The sequence below is a fragment of the Staurois parvus genome, unplaced genomic scaffold (genome assembly GCF_062004578.1).
Source record: "Staurois parvus isolate SC_StPar_1 unplaced genomic scaffold, SC_StPar_1.0 ptg000277l, whole genome shotgun sequence".
Taxonomy (NCBI): Eukaryota; Metazoa; Chordata; class Amphibia; order Anura; family Ranidae; genus Staurois; species Staurois parvus.
The window spans coordinates 805,451-822,706 of NW_028318073.1; the positions used below are offsets into that span (position 1 = coordinate 805,451).

Genomic DNA, 17,256 nt, shown 5'->3' on the forward strand with positions numbered 1-17,256 from the left:
CTAACAGCACTAGGGTTGTTGATCTGAATCCCAACCACAGCACTTTGTGCCTGCAGTTTGCATGTTCTCCCGGTACCTGCGTGGGTTTCCTCTGGGTACTCTGGTTTCCTCTCATACTCCAAAGACATGCTGGTAGGTTAATTTCTTCCTGTCTAAATTGGGCCTCATATGTATGAATGTGAGTTAGGGACCTTAGATTTTACACTCCTTGAGGGTTAGGGACTGATGTGAATGTACAATATGTGTAAAAGAACTGCTCAAATTAATGGTGCTATATAAGTACCTGTAATAAAAATAAGAAAACTGTATAATGTATGGCAAGCCTAAGTGTTAATTTAAGGTTACAGTGGTAGTAAACTAAATTTTTATACTTTTACCTACAGGTAAGCTTATAGCAAAGCTTACCTGTAGGTAAAATGAATATCTCCTAAACGTGTACCATTTAGGAGATATTCTAGAGAGCGGCAACCGGTGACATCACTGGTGAATATGCTCTGAAGGAACGGCATTCCCGTGCCATTCCTTCAGAGCTGTCTGCCGCGACCGTAGCTCCCGCACTCATGCGCAGGAGTAACGCCATCACAGTTTTGGCCATTCAAGTGGGAATGTGGAAGGAAGACCAGGTGAAGATGGAAGCCTCTGCAGCGGTGACAAGCCACTGGAGGGCTTTGTTCTCAGGTAAGCCTTTCATAATGTGCTACTATGCGATGTGTACTAGCACTTTATGACATTACCTTGCAGGGGAAATGTAAAGTTTGTTTTAGGCTTACCACCGCTTTAAGATGCAAGGCTAACTTTAAGGTTCAGATTAAGGGTGAATCTTAGGAGCAATGTAGCGCTCACCCCCGAAGGAGCCGCTGGAATTAACGGGCACTTCTGTCCTAACTTTAGTGATGAACCATATATATATTGGATCCACAGCACACCAGTACACCTTGTGGGAAGTTTAATAACAGGTTTAATAAGACAGGTAAAACTCTGCAAATAGACTGCAAATTAACTTGGAAAATAGCGGTTAAATGCACTGAATACACAAACCTTCTAGAATTGGCACAATAACATCAATAAACACAATATTTATGTATATACGTATATCCCGGTATAGCTATACATCAGAATTAACCCCCTGCAACTATAGCAGCAATATGTCCCCATCTAAACTGATATCTTTTTAGGCTCAGTCCCAAATTCACTTGTATACCGTGGGATTGTAACATTGTGTGAGCCTATGTGTTGCACAGGCCTGTGTTAGTGAATCGGTGGAGCGCTCTTAAGGACTGACATGTCACTGGTTAGCAGCTGCTCACCCCCTCTACGAAGAACAGTCTCCAGGGGTTAACTCTTTGAAAGGAAGATGAATGGGGCTCGGTCTCTCTGCTAGTTTTTTTTTGTTGTCATTTGTCAGTGCTGCACAATTTCTGAGGTGCCTCACCTGGGATGGTCACACTCTTCCTCTGCGATTTCCAACACTCTGACTTCAGCTGCTGTAGATAACCGTTGTCCTTAGCAACCTCTGCTGTTCTGGAAACAGTGTCAGTGTACTTCAACAGTAGAGGCTGCAGACTAGCTCCCACATGTCCTCTGCAAAGGCACACATGGCTCACCCACCCCCTTCCTCCTTGCAAAGCATCCTGGTCCTGTAGTCCTGTGCAGTATAAAGTTACATTATCTGCCTCTGTAATGAAACTGCAACTCCCACAAACACTCCAGTACTGCTGAGAGCTGAGCCAATCAAACCCTTTCTGACAACATGCAGTCTTAAAAAGGGAAACACAGCAGGTTAGGTTTTAGGTTACATTAATGTACCCCAGTTATTGAAAAACATAACAAAATTGCAGAAGGAAAAAAAAAAGCTATTCATAAACAACTAAAGTGTAGCAAACTGTAATCTGGTTGATCTTTCTATTATAAATTTAAATTCAAGCTTACCAGATAGCGCATGTATAGTAGTCACTGGCCAGTCATTTTCTTCTGGCTGAAAAATTATTTAAAACATGTATTTACATGAATAATTTAATCTCAAGTTAAAATGTTAAATGCCAGGGATCCAAAGTAAGAATATTAACTAGGTGCTAGATTTATGAAAAACTAACTTTAAAGGATAAGATCACCACTTGTAACATGTTACACGCATATTCAGGGTGTTACATGTAACATGTTACGAATGGACAAGCCCCCCCACAAAATCCCCCCCCCCAGTCCCCATTGTGACAGCTAGTGGGGGATCTTTTCCTTCTGCTAGCTGTCACAATTTAAAATTTTTAAATATTCTGTGAATGAGAACACTGCAAGTTTGGACAGTGTTTGCGGCTATTGGCTAGTTCTCAATGTAGTTCTCTTTGGAGCACTGTGGTAGTTCATTGAGTCTTCCTGTTAGTAAGTTTCTGCCTGCTTGCATGAGATGTACGGGCACACTAACAGGTCTGCAGGAGACATGCATGCATGACACCAGTGATCTGCTGATCGCTGGTTTCATTGCTTTACAGGCTCCAGAAACAAAAAATAAATGCACTTTTGTTACCTGCAAAAAAATGTGCATTTATTATTTTTTGTTAAAAAGTAAAATTATCTTTTTAATAATTTTAATAACTTATCAGCAGTTATTGTTAGGTTTGAATCAGTGTCAGCCCAACCACAAAGAGTACATGAGTAAATGTGGTAGAGTACAGGTTAAAAATATATATATACATACACACACACCCTTACCTGCTTTATTCTGTCTGAATCCGGTATTGGAGCTAAACTAGAATCAGCTTGTTCTACCAGGACATCATTTCTCGAGCATGTGTCATCTACAAGAGAATAGATCAGAACTCTGCCTTTAACATATAAAGTGACTCATTTGCAACTTTTCATATCACAGGCTAAGTCCATTCAAAACTAAACTCATATTTGAATTAAACAAAATACAAAAACAAATGAAAGTTAAAATATTAAGAGAAATCTGAAAGACATCAAAGTAGGTGACATTTCTCTGTTACAGGGAATGCTTGGGGGGGACCCTGTGAGGACCCTCTAGTCCTGCCATCCCCAATCCTGTCCTAATCTCCAGGGGCTTTTTGCATGGCTCAGATGCAGAACCCTACTTTGGTCTGGGCAAGAATGCACATAATGGTTGTAAATGTAGTACCACAGTGGATGGGTGCAGCCTACTTTATTGGGCTACCAAGTCCTGGGAAGTTATTGTTGAGCAATTGTTAGTACCAGCAATTATAGACAGAAAGTCCTTGACCTGGTCCATAATGATGTTCGGGGGGGGATCTACCTATGATGCCAATTACAGGCCTCTCTCATCTTTTTAAGTGGGAGAACTTGCACAATTGGTGGCTGACTAAATACTTTTTTGCCCCACTGTAAGTACATTTTTGTTGTATGTTCTGAACCTATGTTAACTGGACAAGAAGTATTTGGAATTTCTTTTTCTCTGTTATGAACAGTTTATTTGCTACTGTAAATTCTCTTGTTTAAAATACAATGGGGGATTTACTAAAACTAGTGCCCTCAGAACCTGGTGCAGCTGTGCATGGGTAGCCAATCAGTTTCTAACTTCAGCATGTTCAGTTAAGCTTTGATAATAAAATCTGGAAGCTGATTGGTTTCTATGCAGAGCTGCAGCAGATTGTGCACTATGCGGTTTCCATTGACCTCCAAATATCAGAAGGTAGTTGTTTAATTGTATGTGTAGCACTACTCCCGTAGGAGTTGCTGAGTTATATTCAGGCTCCCTGTTGCTCTAGACCCCTTTCTGAAAGCCCAACCCCTACTGACATCACAGGACTCTGTAAACTGATATGAAATTTATATTGAACTTCAATGTAAGCTTGGTGAGACAGTACAAAATGGTAGTACGTGGAATGGCAATTATTACCATTAGCAACTCTAAGCAAAGGAACAACACATACAGCAAAATTTCAATCAGCGCTAGCAGGCTTTCCAGAAGTTAGCCCAATACTTTCAACCTGAGGTGTTGCCAGCCCCAGTGAGAAAAGAAAACTAGAAAACAGTAGAACTAGCTCACCTTGAGCCCTCATAATCTGATGGCAAGGCTTAAATCTGAGATAGAAAGAGCTCTTTGGTCAGAGTAGTCAATGTCCCTTTAAATGCAGTGAAAATTCTTCTGCGCACTCGCTGGGGCCCAATTGGTGCACAAGTAGAAGGTGATGTGGGTGACAGTTCCTTAACCACTAGCCTACAGGGCACTTTCACCCCCTTCCTGCCCAGGCCAATTTTCAGCTTTCAGCGCTGTCACATTTTGAATGACAATTGCGCGGTCATACAACACTATACCCATATGACATTTTTATCATTTTTTTGAGACAGATAGAGCTTTCTTTTGGTGGTATTTAATCACCTCTGGGATTTTTTTTTTTTCTTAAACCAAAAACCACAGAAATTTTTGAAAACAAAAACGTTTTTTCTTAGTTTTTGTTATACAGCTTTGTAAATAAGTGATTTTTCTCCTTCACTGATGTGCGCTAATGAGGCTGCAGTGATGCACACTGATAGGCTGCACTGATGGACACTGATAGGTGGCACTGATAGGTTGCACTGATGGGCATTGACAGGCATCACTGATAGGCACTGAAAGGCAGCATTGATATATGGCACTGATATGCAGCACTGACTGGCACTGATAGGTGGCACTGACTGGCACTGTTAAGCAGCACTGACTGGCACTGATAGGTGACACTGACTGGCACTGATAGGCGGCACTGATGCGCACTGATCGGCAGCACTGATAGGTGGCACTGATTGGCAGCACTGACTGGCACTGCTGGGTGACATTGAAAGGCAGCTCAGATGGGCACTGATATGTGGCATTGATGTGCACTGGTATGCACTGATATGTGGCATTGATGTGGCACTGATGGGCACTGGCACCTGGCACTGATGAGCACTGACTGCTGGCACTGATGGACACTGACAGGTGGCACTTTTGGGGCCACACTGATCATCAGGGCACACTGATCATCAGTGCCCTGATGATCAGTGTACATGTCCCCTCCGCAGAAAGCCAATTACCGGCTCTCCTCTCGAGCTGTCAGCATGACAGCTCGAGAGGAGAGAGATGCCGATAACCGTCATTTCCGTGTTTACATGTGATCAGCTGTGATTAGACACAGCTGATCACATGACAGAGCCGACATCTTCGGCTCTTTCCGTGATCCGCTGTGTCCGAGGGACACAGCACACCGGTGATTGCCGCACTGCGCGCTCCCGAGCCGCGCATGTGCTGTGAGAATGGAAGGACGTCATATGACGTCCTATCAGAACGAGAGAACCACCTTGCGCCCGTCATTGTACTATATGGCGGGCGGAAGGTGGTTAAAGGATTAACACTAGGAGAAGAAGAAGAAAGGACAAATTCTCTCCCTTTAAGTGGCACTTGACTTGAGTGACGTCCCCTTTTATGCACTCAAGAAAGAAAGGCAGCTTTAGGTGAATAAAGAATCAAATTGGCAGTAGGGCTTGTTGGCAAAGGGGCAACTCTACTCTGGGCTGCAGTAATCAATGGCAACAGTAGTAGATGTTCCTTTAAGAAAGTAAGCCAATGGTCGAGGGAGCACTGATGTAATATATGGCCTGCTGAAAAGTGTACACTGTGGCCAGCTCTAATGGTTGGACTGTGCTACAAATGTATTCAACAATAGCGGCTGTGGGAACTTGGCTGCAACACGTGCTAACTGGATGCAATGTCCACAACTGTGTGCAGAATATGTGGCAGATATGAAGACAACGTCAGTGTTCTCTTGTTTAACTGGTGTATGAGACTCGATCAGAGGCTCCCAGCAGGTCCTGGCTGTCTCTCTCTTTCTCTGTCAGCGGATGGGGGCCCTCACAGGTTCTCCAGCCTCACGTGCAGCGTTCTGTCCGGTCACCGCGCTCTGGGTCATCTGCTGGCAGACTGTCTCGCTGAACAGAGTGGCAAGGACAGTGGTCAATGACTCCTCCTTATGTGCAGACCTCCTACACTCCTACCTAAAAACTAAATACCTGAAGTGAGTGCAGCTGCCAACAACCAATCATATACCCATTGATCTATTGAACAAATATTTTGGAAAAAATTATGCGGCGCTACCACCAAAAAAAAAAAAACCTCATATGTATATATAAAACTCATATATATATATATATATATATATATATATATATACACACACACACACACACACACACACACACACATACACCTGAAACATATAAAATAAATCTTTACATAAAAGTGACACAAAACAAAGTGACTAATAAATAAGTGATTGATCATATAATGTACAGCCTGTGGGCTGTGAATCCTAAACATAAATATGGTAAATAGAAATAGTGCCACGGACAAATAATAAAAAACAGAATGAGCTGCAAACCTAACCTATAGCATATATAGGGTATGAAAACGATCAAAAAACAGGCTTTAAATGTACATAAATATCAATCAAACAAATAGGTATATAAGTGAAGTCCAATTAAAAAAAAAATCCAAAGTGTAGATAAAATTCAAAAATAATCAACAGTTTCCAAAGTATATATAACACCAAGTGAATCCGCCACCAAAAAGGGTTAGGTTAAACTCACCAGAGCAATATGCTGATTCTGTGAAAAACCAGCATATAGTGCTTGTTGCTCTGGGAGCGATGGTCTGTGTGGTAGCAGCAACACTTGAGGCTTTTAGAGGATGAATTCCAGGGAGTAATGCTCTGCAGAGCTGAATATCCACTTCAAAACAACTTATAGACATCCACACTGAGGTTCAAACCGCCACTCAGAAGAAAGAACATAAGAGCTCATGGTGCAGTATGTAATGAAATCACAGCTTAAATAAAAAGAATGCACTTACAGAAGATAGTGTCCAGACTGACACCAGTGTTAATTGCATAAACAAGTAAAAGCAAACCCAGCCTGGCTTGCACATGCGCCGTACAAGCGGACCAGGAGCGTGCTGACGTCACATCCAAAGGCTCCGCCCTACGCGTTTCGTCATCGACGTCCTCACGGAGCGGATCTGAAGTCACGTGACTAACAAGACGAAACATGTTGGCAACGCAGCGACGTACTTCCGATTTAGACGCCATCTTGCTACACCAATGTACTACACCCAGAAACATGAGGTTTGCTGTTTATATGCTATGAACAAGATTATGAGAATGTGAGTGTATATATTGGAGATTTGGGTTTATATTTCTTCATTAAATAAACAGTATTATGCTATGGAAGCTCTTAATTGTGTTTTGATGAGATAACTGGCCATATCTTGCCCAGAGAGGAGTTGTATTACCACTTAACCAGTCCTTGAAGGGGAGACCACTGTGGAGAGAGGGATGCAATTCCAGAGGAGTCTCTTGCATGGCGGATCCTGTGTAGTGATCCAAAAGCATCTTGACCCCTAGTGGGTTGAGACATGGAGGTGAGCCCGTAATACAGCTATCTGTGGATATGTGTCATTACCCACTTTCACGGGTGTTGTTGGAAGAATTTTAAACACCATTTTGTACTATTTCTATTTGTATTTAAGGAACATGCGTTGTTCCTGAATATTTTGTGATATTCACATCTGTGTTAGTTTATAAGCACCATCACACATGCGTTTTTGTGTTTGTTATTGTTGTACACTGGTTTTGCATTATTTTTGCTTATTTCGTTTCCATTTATATGTGTACACATGCGTTTTTTCTGAATTTTCTTATTGTTCTTATTTTGATACTATTGGTCCTATTTGGACCTTTTATGTATCATCACTTGGACCCTATTAGGGTCATTTTGGGCACTATTATGTAATAGTCGCATTTGGACTATTTTTTTGCACACTTATATCATTTTTTGATCATATTGAGATCAATTCACTTATTCAATAGTGTGATTATTGGAGTTTATTCACTTGCATCTTGACCACATCTTTTTCACTTATTCCTGATCCTTGAGAGATCAAGGTTTATGTTTAGGATTCACAGCCCACAGGCTGTACTTTATATGGTCAGTCACTTATTTATTAGTCACTTTGTTTTGTGTCACTTTTATGTAAAGATTTATTTTATATGTTTCATGTATATATATACCATATGAGGTTTTTTTTTGGTGGTGGTATGACTCCTCCTTGCTACTCAATTCTCTAGATCTCTGGCCTGGTCCAGTTCTCTGGCACTCAGCACAACTCTCTCTCTTCTTCCTCTCTTCAGCTCTCTCCTCTCTCCCTTCCTGTCCAGTCTCCCGGGCTTATGTATATATCTGCCCCTGCCCAAACGCCAGCTCTTCTGGGAAAGGTAGTTCTGGGATACACCGCAAGTTCCATGGTTTAGCATACAAGGTCCATGGGGCTGCTCTGCAGAATGTGAGTGCTGCTGAATTTGCAGGACACTGCCATCTTGTGTTGGTTTTAACATCCTGCAGCTGACATTACAGCAAGGGTGTTACATACTGTATGTATAGCATCAGCTATTCGCAACCTATGTTTGACTAGCCTGTAATATTTTTCTGTTTTAGGTAGCATGTTATGCTTGATATAATAAATAGATTGATAAGGTTTATATAATATGTGTTTGTGGCTTTTCTGCTTTGGCTGCTGAATATGCACACTGTGTTTTAGCTGTACCAATTCCTTAGTGTGAAAATCAGGGAAAGACTCCTGTAGTAGTTCTGCTCTGTACACACTACTCAGGAAAGAAATTTTGCAGGACATCGTTTTTCTTCTAAACTTTGCACAATACAAATGTTAACAAAAATAATTATGATTATAAAAGGTGTATCTCCTCATGACGGTCTTGCAAAGATACATCACTGACTACCGCTTAGTGTCAGTGGGAAGGTCATTCATGTTTCACAGGCAGAGTAGTAGACTGTGGCTTAAAGTGACACTAAAGCTTCGGGTTTCTTTTTTTTTTTTTTTAAATGACAAACATGTCTATACTTGCCTACTCTGTGCAGTGGTTTTGCACAAAGCAGGCTCGATCCTTTTCTTTTCAGGTCCCCACTGGTGCTCCTTCCCCTTGAGCAGTGCTCCTAGGGAAAGCGCTCACCCTGTGGGCACTGCTGCATGCTCGTCCCCGAGCTGCTGCTCTGTGCATCCATAAGACACAGAGCCATGGCTTAGCCCTGCACCCACTCTCTCCTCATTGGCTCACTGGCTGTGATTGACAGCAGCAGGAGCCAATGAGCTCAGTCCCCAGACAGCAGAGGCGTCGCTGGATTGAAGAGACCTCAGAAAAGGATTTGGGCTGCACACAGAAGGTTTTTTTAACTTCATGCATAGAGTACATGAAGGTAAAAAACCTTGAGCCTTTAGAACCACTTTAATTTGTCATTTCCTTGTGAATATCCGAGGCTATCATTCACAGAATGCAAGCAGCCAGCTATTACTATGACAGCCAGCACATCCAGCATGAATAGAGAGAGGAGCAGGGGCTTAGTGCTACCTGTAAGCTCCCCCATAACCCATTTATTGAGTTTCTGCCTGGGATGGAGAGATACAGCCAGCATAAACATAGAGAAAGACTACCTTTTCTAATAACATGTGTCCACGGATCAGAACAGGGCCAAGTGCCCTATGCACTGGATCCCCTGGGGGATTCCATAGTGATTTAAAGTATGAAAGCTTCTGTAAAGCAGGGCTGTGGCCAGGCTTTCATTTTATCACTATTACATATTCTTAACATTGGCTTTAAAACAAGTCTGACCTCTCTAGCTGCAGACATTGTGAAGCAATTAATTATCAAAGTTCACCAGAGATCCAGAAGAGTTTACTCCCCCCCCCCCCCCCCCTTTCAAAACAATCAAGAATTTGTACAATTAATTACTCCATGCTATCTGCAGATGCAGTGCCTGTGGTGTACAGTTGGGGCTTGTTTAAAGTGATACTAAAGCCTCAGTTTTTAAGCACTTTTAGCGCTCTCCTTATCTTTTAAAACTTCCCCATGTTCCTGTTTAAGCTGGTTCCATGACCACTTCCCAGGTTTTTTCTCTTACAGCATCCTACAGAAAACACCCCTGCAGGGACTAGAGTTGTGTCTTTCAACCATGTGTTAATCAATAGAATTATAGTGCCACATAAGATGGCAAGACACTTTCCTTCTCCCTCCTCCTTCCCCCTCCCTTCTCCAAGCTAACAGATTGACTGGACACTGCACTGCTAACTGTTAACTCTGTGAAGACTGGAAGCTCAAAGAAGCAGCACTGAGAGGGCAGCAGCTAGGAGCATTGACAGTTGTAAACTGTAAGTGCTGGGGTATTGTCTTATGCTGCCTCTCTTGTCATGGTCTACTCTATACACATCTCTGGCTATATGTGAACTAAAAGGGTTAAAGAGCATGCTCTCATTAATAGAGGTTGTATAAACCCCATGATGGAGGAAAGGGAGAGTCTCCCCGCAAAACTCAAGTTTTGAATTTCTGAGAAAAAAAAGAGAATGTGGGGAAATATACTCAGAGGACAAAAGCAATGGCGTGTCCAAATTGCCCAAACAAAAAAATAAAAAAGTGGGAAAAAAAAAAAAGGACAGATACATGTACCAGGAGCTAATCATTTTATCAAAAAAAGTAGAAAAGAAAAAAAAAGGTTGATAAAGTTTTCTTAGATGGAGTCTGTCACGTACCTGGTTGGGGAGCCTGACGTGGAGAGAGGGAGTCCTCTTACAACTCCCGCTCGGAGCCCCTTATAGTGGGAACAAAGGACACAGAGCCAGGAGTGGCAGGAGTGCCGTGTGAATCTGAAGCTGACGGCAGGTAGCTGGGGACCCAGGAGATCCAAACACAGGCCAGGTGCGGGTGCAGGAACGTAGGTGCAGCAGCAAGCAGGTATGGCGGCAGTCAGGATGCGGATTGGGACCGGACACCAGTGCGTGGATGCAGTAGCAAGCAGGTATGGCGGTGACTCAGATGCAGGCCAGATGCGGAAGCGTGGGTGCAGCGGCAGGTAAGTATTATAGCCGACAGGATGCAAGCCTGGTGCAGGCAGAGTTCTTTCTTAGTCAGGTAAATCAGAATACAGGTATCAGGAATATGTGCAGGAACATTGTAGACCAGAAGGCATTGATTTTACTATTGAGCAGGTTTAAATAGCCCGCCTGACGTGACGTGTGCGCTTACTGCGCATGCGCGAGTATTCCGCGCTACTGCGCATGCGCAGCCACACGCTCTCGTGCCTGCCCACTCGCACCAACGCGGCTCGAGGGGATCCATCGCCATAGCATGGCGACAGGATCCCCGACAGTGCCCCCTCCCTAAGGGCAGCCTCCGGATGCCCAACTGGGCCATTTTCTCTGGATGCCAGCTCTCCTCTTTAGGGGAAAAGGACCCATGAATTTTGAGCCTAACTTCTTTGAGGGACAGGTTGATCTTAGATTGGCTGTTGACAACCCTACCTCTTCTCCAGGTTCCAGGTCTCCTTTCCTTTTTCTGTCAAAGAACTTCTTATTATCCAGCTGAGCCTTTGAGATTGTTTCCTGTAGCATTTTGTAATTCTGCTGTAAGAGATATCCTGGACTGCTGGGATCGCTGATTCAGGTATTAAATTGGAAATAAATGCAGGGTGAAATCCATAGTTCGAGAAGAAGGGAGATTGTCTTGTGGCCGAGTGTCTTGAGTTATTGTAGGCAAATTCCGCTAAGGGTAAAAGTGATACCCAGTCATCTTGAGAGAAGGAAGTAAAACATCGAATATATTGCTCCAAGGTTTGGTTGGTTTGGTTGGTTCTCTCTGTCTGGCCGTTAGTCTGGGGGTGATAGGCAGAAGAGAGCGAGAGTTCCACTCTCAACTCCTCACACAGGGCTCTCCAAAATTTTGAGGTGAATTGCACCTCTCGATCCAAAACGATGTTCCCTGGAACACCATGCAGCCTCACCACCTCCTTAATAAAGACTTGGGCTGTTTCCGCTGCAGATGGAACTCCTTTCATGGCAATGAAGTGGACCATCCTAGAAAACCGATCCACTATAACAAAGTATATAGCTGAATATCCTTCTGATGGAGGCAGCTCTACAATGAAATCCATCAATATCATCTTCCAAGGATGCTCAGGAACTGGTAGAGACCTCAATAATCCCCAGGCCTTGCTCTTATTGCCCTTGTTCCGGATGCATGTGGGACAGGAGTTCACGTAGGCCTTGCAATCCTTCTCCCACTCAGGCCACCAGAACAGATGCTGTACTAAGTCTAGGGTCTTGTGGACCCCGAAATGTCGTGCCAGCAGATGATCCTGACATAGCCCTAAAACTGTCAGTCGGGTGGCTTCAGGTGCAAAAATTCTGTCTCCTGACCACAGTAATCCTTCTCTGGATCTCAGGGTTACTCCTGGAGGAGAGGGAGCCCCAAAAGATGCCTGCTGGATCTGCGAGAAAAGATCAGGTTGTAAGAGGCAGAAGTTACCTGTTGAGAGCACTGTATCAGGGATAGGTGGATCCTTCAGGTCGTCAAACATCCTATCTCCTTGTCCTCAAACGCCTACCCCTCCAAATGTCACACTACTACCAGCCGTAACCTCCGCAACCTTAACCCTGCCCCCCTCCACTCTGCAGCTGATCAACTCCATGACAGCATCCTCCCCCTGTCCTGCCCCGACTTGGCTAAGACTGCCTACAACAACGCGCTGTCAACAGCCCTTGACTCACTAGCGCGTTTAACCACACGCAACATCAGACCCTGACCGCTCCAGCCCTGGCAGACTGATCCCACCAAAACCCTCAAACGACACAGTCATGCCCTGGAGTGACTATGGCACAAAACAAAATCCCAACAAGCCTTCACCCGCTACAAATCTGCCTTCCGCACCTACACCTCCTCCCTCCACGCAGCCAAACAAGCCTACTTCCTGACCCTCATCAAGACACTCTCCTCCAATCCTCGCCGACTCTTCTCCACCTTCAACTCTCTACTCTCTCCACCCCCACCTCCACCCAGCACCTCACTCACCGCCCTTGAGATTGCCAATCACTTCAAAAACAAGGATTGACAATTCGCAAGGACATCGCCGCAACTCACACGCCTTCTCAACCCGTCCCCTCTCACACAGCTACCCCCTCATCCCCCCTCCCCCTCGACATAACCCACAGGGACTTCGTCGCTGCTCAAACTCCCTCCAACCCAGTTCCCCCTCACTCAGCTACCCCCTCATCACCCCTCTCTCACGGCCCCACCACTGCTCTGACCTCCACTTCCACCCCACATTCCTCATACTGAAGCTCCCCCAACACTCCGCACCTTTGACCTTACTACCATCGAGGAAGTCTCCAAGATCCTCTCTGATGCCCGCCTCACCACCTGCCCCCTCGACCCTATCCCCTCACAACTCCTACGACCTCCCTCCCCCTCCATCCTACGCACCCTCACCCACATCTTCAATCTCTCCCTCTCCTCAGGCATTTTCCCCTCCCCCCTGAAACATGCACACATCACCCTCATACTTAAAAAGCCCTCCCTGGACCCCAATGACCGAACAACCTCAGACCCATCTCCCTGCTCCCATTTACATCTAAACTCCTCGAGTGCCTCATCCACACCCGCCTATGCTCTCACCTCAACGACAACCACCTCCTCGATCCCCTACAGTCCAGCTTCCGTCCCTTACACTCCACTGAAACTGCCTTACTCAAACTCTCCAACGACCTGCTAACCGCCAAAGCTAATGGCCACTATTCAGTGCTCCTACTCCTTGACCTCTCTGTGGCCTTCGACACAGTCGACCACCCCCTCCTCCTCAAAAAACTACACTCCCTCGTCCTCAGAGATTCTGCTCTCTCCTGGCTCTCATCCTACCTGTCACAACGCTCCTTCAGCGTTACCTATAATGCTACCACCTCCCCCTCACTCCCCCTCTCTGTTGGGGTCCCTCAAGGCTCTGTCCTCGGGCCCCTTCTCTTCTCCATCTACACCTCCTCCCTTGGCCAACTCATACACTCTCACGGCTTCAACTACCACCTCTATGCCGACGACACACAAATCTATCTCTCAACCCCCCCACCTCACCCCCTCGGTCTCTGCCTGAATCACACACCTACTGAGCGACATATCAGACTGGATGTCGCTCCACTTCCTTAAACTGAACCTCTCCAAAACCGAGTTTCTTGTCTTCCCCCCAGCCCGGACACCACCCCCCATTGACTTCTCCATCACATCCAACAACGCCACCATTAAACCCGCCCCGCAGGCCAGAGTACTTGGTGCCATTCTGGACTCCAACCTATCCTTCCAGCCCCAAGTCCAATCTTTAACTAACTCATGCAGACTCCACCTCCGCAACATCGCCAAAATACGCACGTTCCGAACCCCAGAAACCACTAAACAGCTCATCCACTCCCTCATCATATCACAACTCGACTACTGCAACTCCCTCCTCACTGGCCTGCCTCGCCGCTGGCTATCCCCGCTTCAGTCGATCCTGAATACGGCTGCCAGACTCATTCACCTTTCCAACCGCTCCGTTTCCGCCACCCCCCTCTGCCAATCCCTCCACTGGCTTCCGATTGCGCAACGGATCAAATTCAAAATCCTAACACTGAAATACAAGCTGTCCACCATACTACCCCAAACTACATCACTGACCTAATATCCAAGTACCGCCCAGCATGCACACTCCGCTCCTCACAAGACCTCCTTCTCTCTAGTTCCCTGGTCTCCTCCTCCCATGCCCACCTCCAGGATTTCTCCAGGGCGTCACCCATCCTCTGGAACTCCCTGCCCCAACCCATCAGATCACCTACTCTCCTCTCCTTTATGCGCAACCTAAAAACCCATCTCTTCAGGGAAGCCTACCCCACCCCCTGCTAACTTGCCGACCTCCTCCACTCTTCCTACCACTCCATCCCCCACAGCTATCTCCTCCTGTACCACTATCCCCCCCCTCCTAGATTGTAAGCTCGAAAGACTAGGGCCCTCAATCCCCTCATGTTTTGCATTGTATTGGTATTGTTCTGTCACATGTTCTGTCCCCCTTTGTAATGTACAGCGCTGAGCAAACTATTGGCGCTTTATAAATACTGTATAATAATAATAATAATAATAATAATAGACAGGGCATCTGGATTGACATTCTTGGAGCCTGGTCTGTAGGTAATGTGGAAGCTGAATCTAGAAAAGAAGAGCGCCCACCTGGCTTGTCGGGTTTTTAGACGTTTTGCCGTCTTCAGGTATTCCAGATTTTTGTGATCGGTGCAGATTAGGAGGGGATGTGCTGCGCCTTCTAACAGGTATCTCCATTCCTCCAAGGCGGATTTGATGGCCAGTAATTCCCGGTCCCCTACATCGTAATTTCTCTCAGTCAGAGAATTTCCTGGAAAAGAAAGCAACAGGGTGAAGCAGAAGTTTTAGACCTTGTCGCTGTGAGTGGACGGCCCCAACAGCACTTTCTGAGGCATCTACTTCTACCACAAAGGGTAGTACTGGATCTGGATGGCTTAGTATGGGCGCTGATGTAAAAAGTCTCTTTAAAGATTCAAAAGCATCTTGAGCTTCCGGTGTCCAATGAAATCGAACTCCCTGTTTAGTCAGTTGAGTGATCGGTGTGATGATGGCCGAGAATCCCCTGATGAATCTTCTATAAAAATTGGCAAAGCCTATGAAGCGCTGAACTCCTTTCTTATCAGCTGGTGCAGGCCATTCTAGTATGGCAGAAACTTTCTGGGGGTCCATCTTGAAGCCTTCAGTGGATATAATTAGTCCCAGGAACTGAATGCTCTGGCGTTCAAACTCGCATTTCTCTGGTTTAGCATAAAGTCCATGTAAATCGGAGGTGACCAAGGACCCTTTGCACATGACCCCGGTGAAGCTCGATTGAAGCAGAAAAGATCAGAATATCACTGAGATATACGATCACGAAAACGTCTAAGAAATCCCTGAAGAGGTCATTCACCAGATGCTGGAAGGTTGCTGGAGCATTGCATAGCCCAAAAGGGCATAACTAAATATTCATAATGCCCAAATCTGGTACAGAAGGCTGTTTTCCACTCGTCCCCTTCTCCGATTCTTATGAGGTTGTAGGCCCCTCTTAAGTCTAGTTTGGTGAATACGGTCGCTGCTCTGAGCCTCTGGAAGAGTTATGGGATTAGTGCAACAGGGTATCTATTCTTTACCGTGATATTATTTAATTCCCGGTAGTCCACACATGGGCGGAGGGAATGGTCTTTTTTTTCAACAAAGAAGATTCCTGCCCCAGTTGGAGAAGTAGAGGGGCGGATGAACCCCTTTTTGAGATTATGGTCAATGTAATCCTTTACTGCTTCCAACTCACGCTCTGATAGCGGGAAGATCCGACCAAAGGGAATCTAAGCTCCTGGTAGCAGTTCAATCGGGCAATCGTAAGGCCTGTGAGGTGGAAGGCTGTCTGCGCCACGTTTGCTGAAGACGTCTAGGAAGTCATGGTATGCTGCCGGAACTAACTGGCCTGCTTCGGTATCATTTTCCATGCACAGCAGGGGCCCGGACGGAGCAGGAACTTGAGGGAAGCAGTGCTCATGGCAGTAATGTCCACTTCACCGGATACCCAATTTACACCAGGGTTATGGGCCTGTAACCATGGAATCCCCAGGATGACAGGAAATAGTGGTGATGAAATGACATCTAGGCGTAATAGTTCCTTGTGACCAGATGGAGATATTATCACGGGGTGTGGGATCGTTTCCTGTGTGACTGCTCCAGATTTAATGTTGGATCCGTCTGCCAGAAATACTGTCAGTCTCTGCGTTTTGGCCCTTAAGGGTATCTGATGCTGCTGAACAAAAGTTGTGTCAATGAAGCAACTGTAGGCCCCAGAATCAATTATAGCGGTTACTGGCAAAGTTCTTCCCAAAAGCTGAAACGAAACTGAGATGGTGAGCTGAGCAGGGTTGACAGCAGGTATTTTAGCAGGCAGGGTGGTCAGAGACTTACGTGATTTTGCAGGGCAGTTTTGTACATAGTGTCCGGGTTCTCCACAGTAGAGGCATAAGTTGCCCTGTCGGCAGCGTTGCCGTTCTTCCGGAGTGAGTGTGGTTTGTAGCAACCCTATTTGCATGGGCTCAGACCTGTCAGAACTGGGTGTGGCAGAACTGGTTGATGCCATGCTTGTTGGAGGTGGTACCCTGGGCAGCATCCATGTGGGGCGAACTTGACCTGCGGATCTTTCCAGCCTTCATTCCCTGAGTTGGCGGTCAATTTGAATAGTCAGCTTGATAAGTTCCTCCAAGGTACTAGGTACTCCAACTCGAGCTAACTCATCTTTCAGGGGTTCGGCAAGACCTAAACGAAATTGATAATGTAGGGCAGCGTCATTCCAACCGGTATCAGCACTCCAGAGCTGGAACTC

General features: G+C 45.6%; 1 protein-coding gene across 5 annotated transcripts in view; it reads right to left on the bottom strand.

The window, feature by feature from the left end:
• The window catches only part of EDARADD (EDAR associated via death domain), a 155,322-nt gene that overhangs the window by 23,580 nt on the left and 114,486 nt on the right, over positions 1 to 17,256 (bottom strand). For 4 of the 5 annotated variants that reach the window (XM_089681761.1, XM_089681763.1, XM_089681764.1 and 1 more), the window contains 2 exons: positions 2,707 to 2,792; positions 1,930 to 1,975 (listed from right to left, as the gene is read on the bottom strand). In XM_089681761.1, coding sequence (XP_089537887.1) covers positions 1,930 to 1,975; positions 2,707 to 2,792 — 132 coding nt within the window. Of the gene's footprint in view, positions 1 to 1,929; positions 1,976 to 2,706; positions 2,793 to 6,570; positions 6,749 to 17,256 lie in introns of those variants that run through there. The other variant, XM_089681760.1, reaches the window with a different exon arrangement.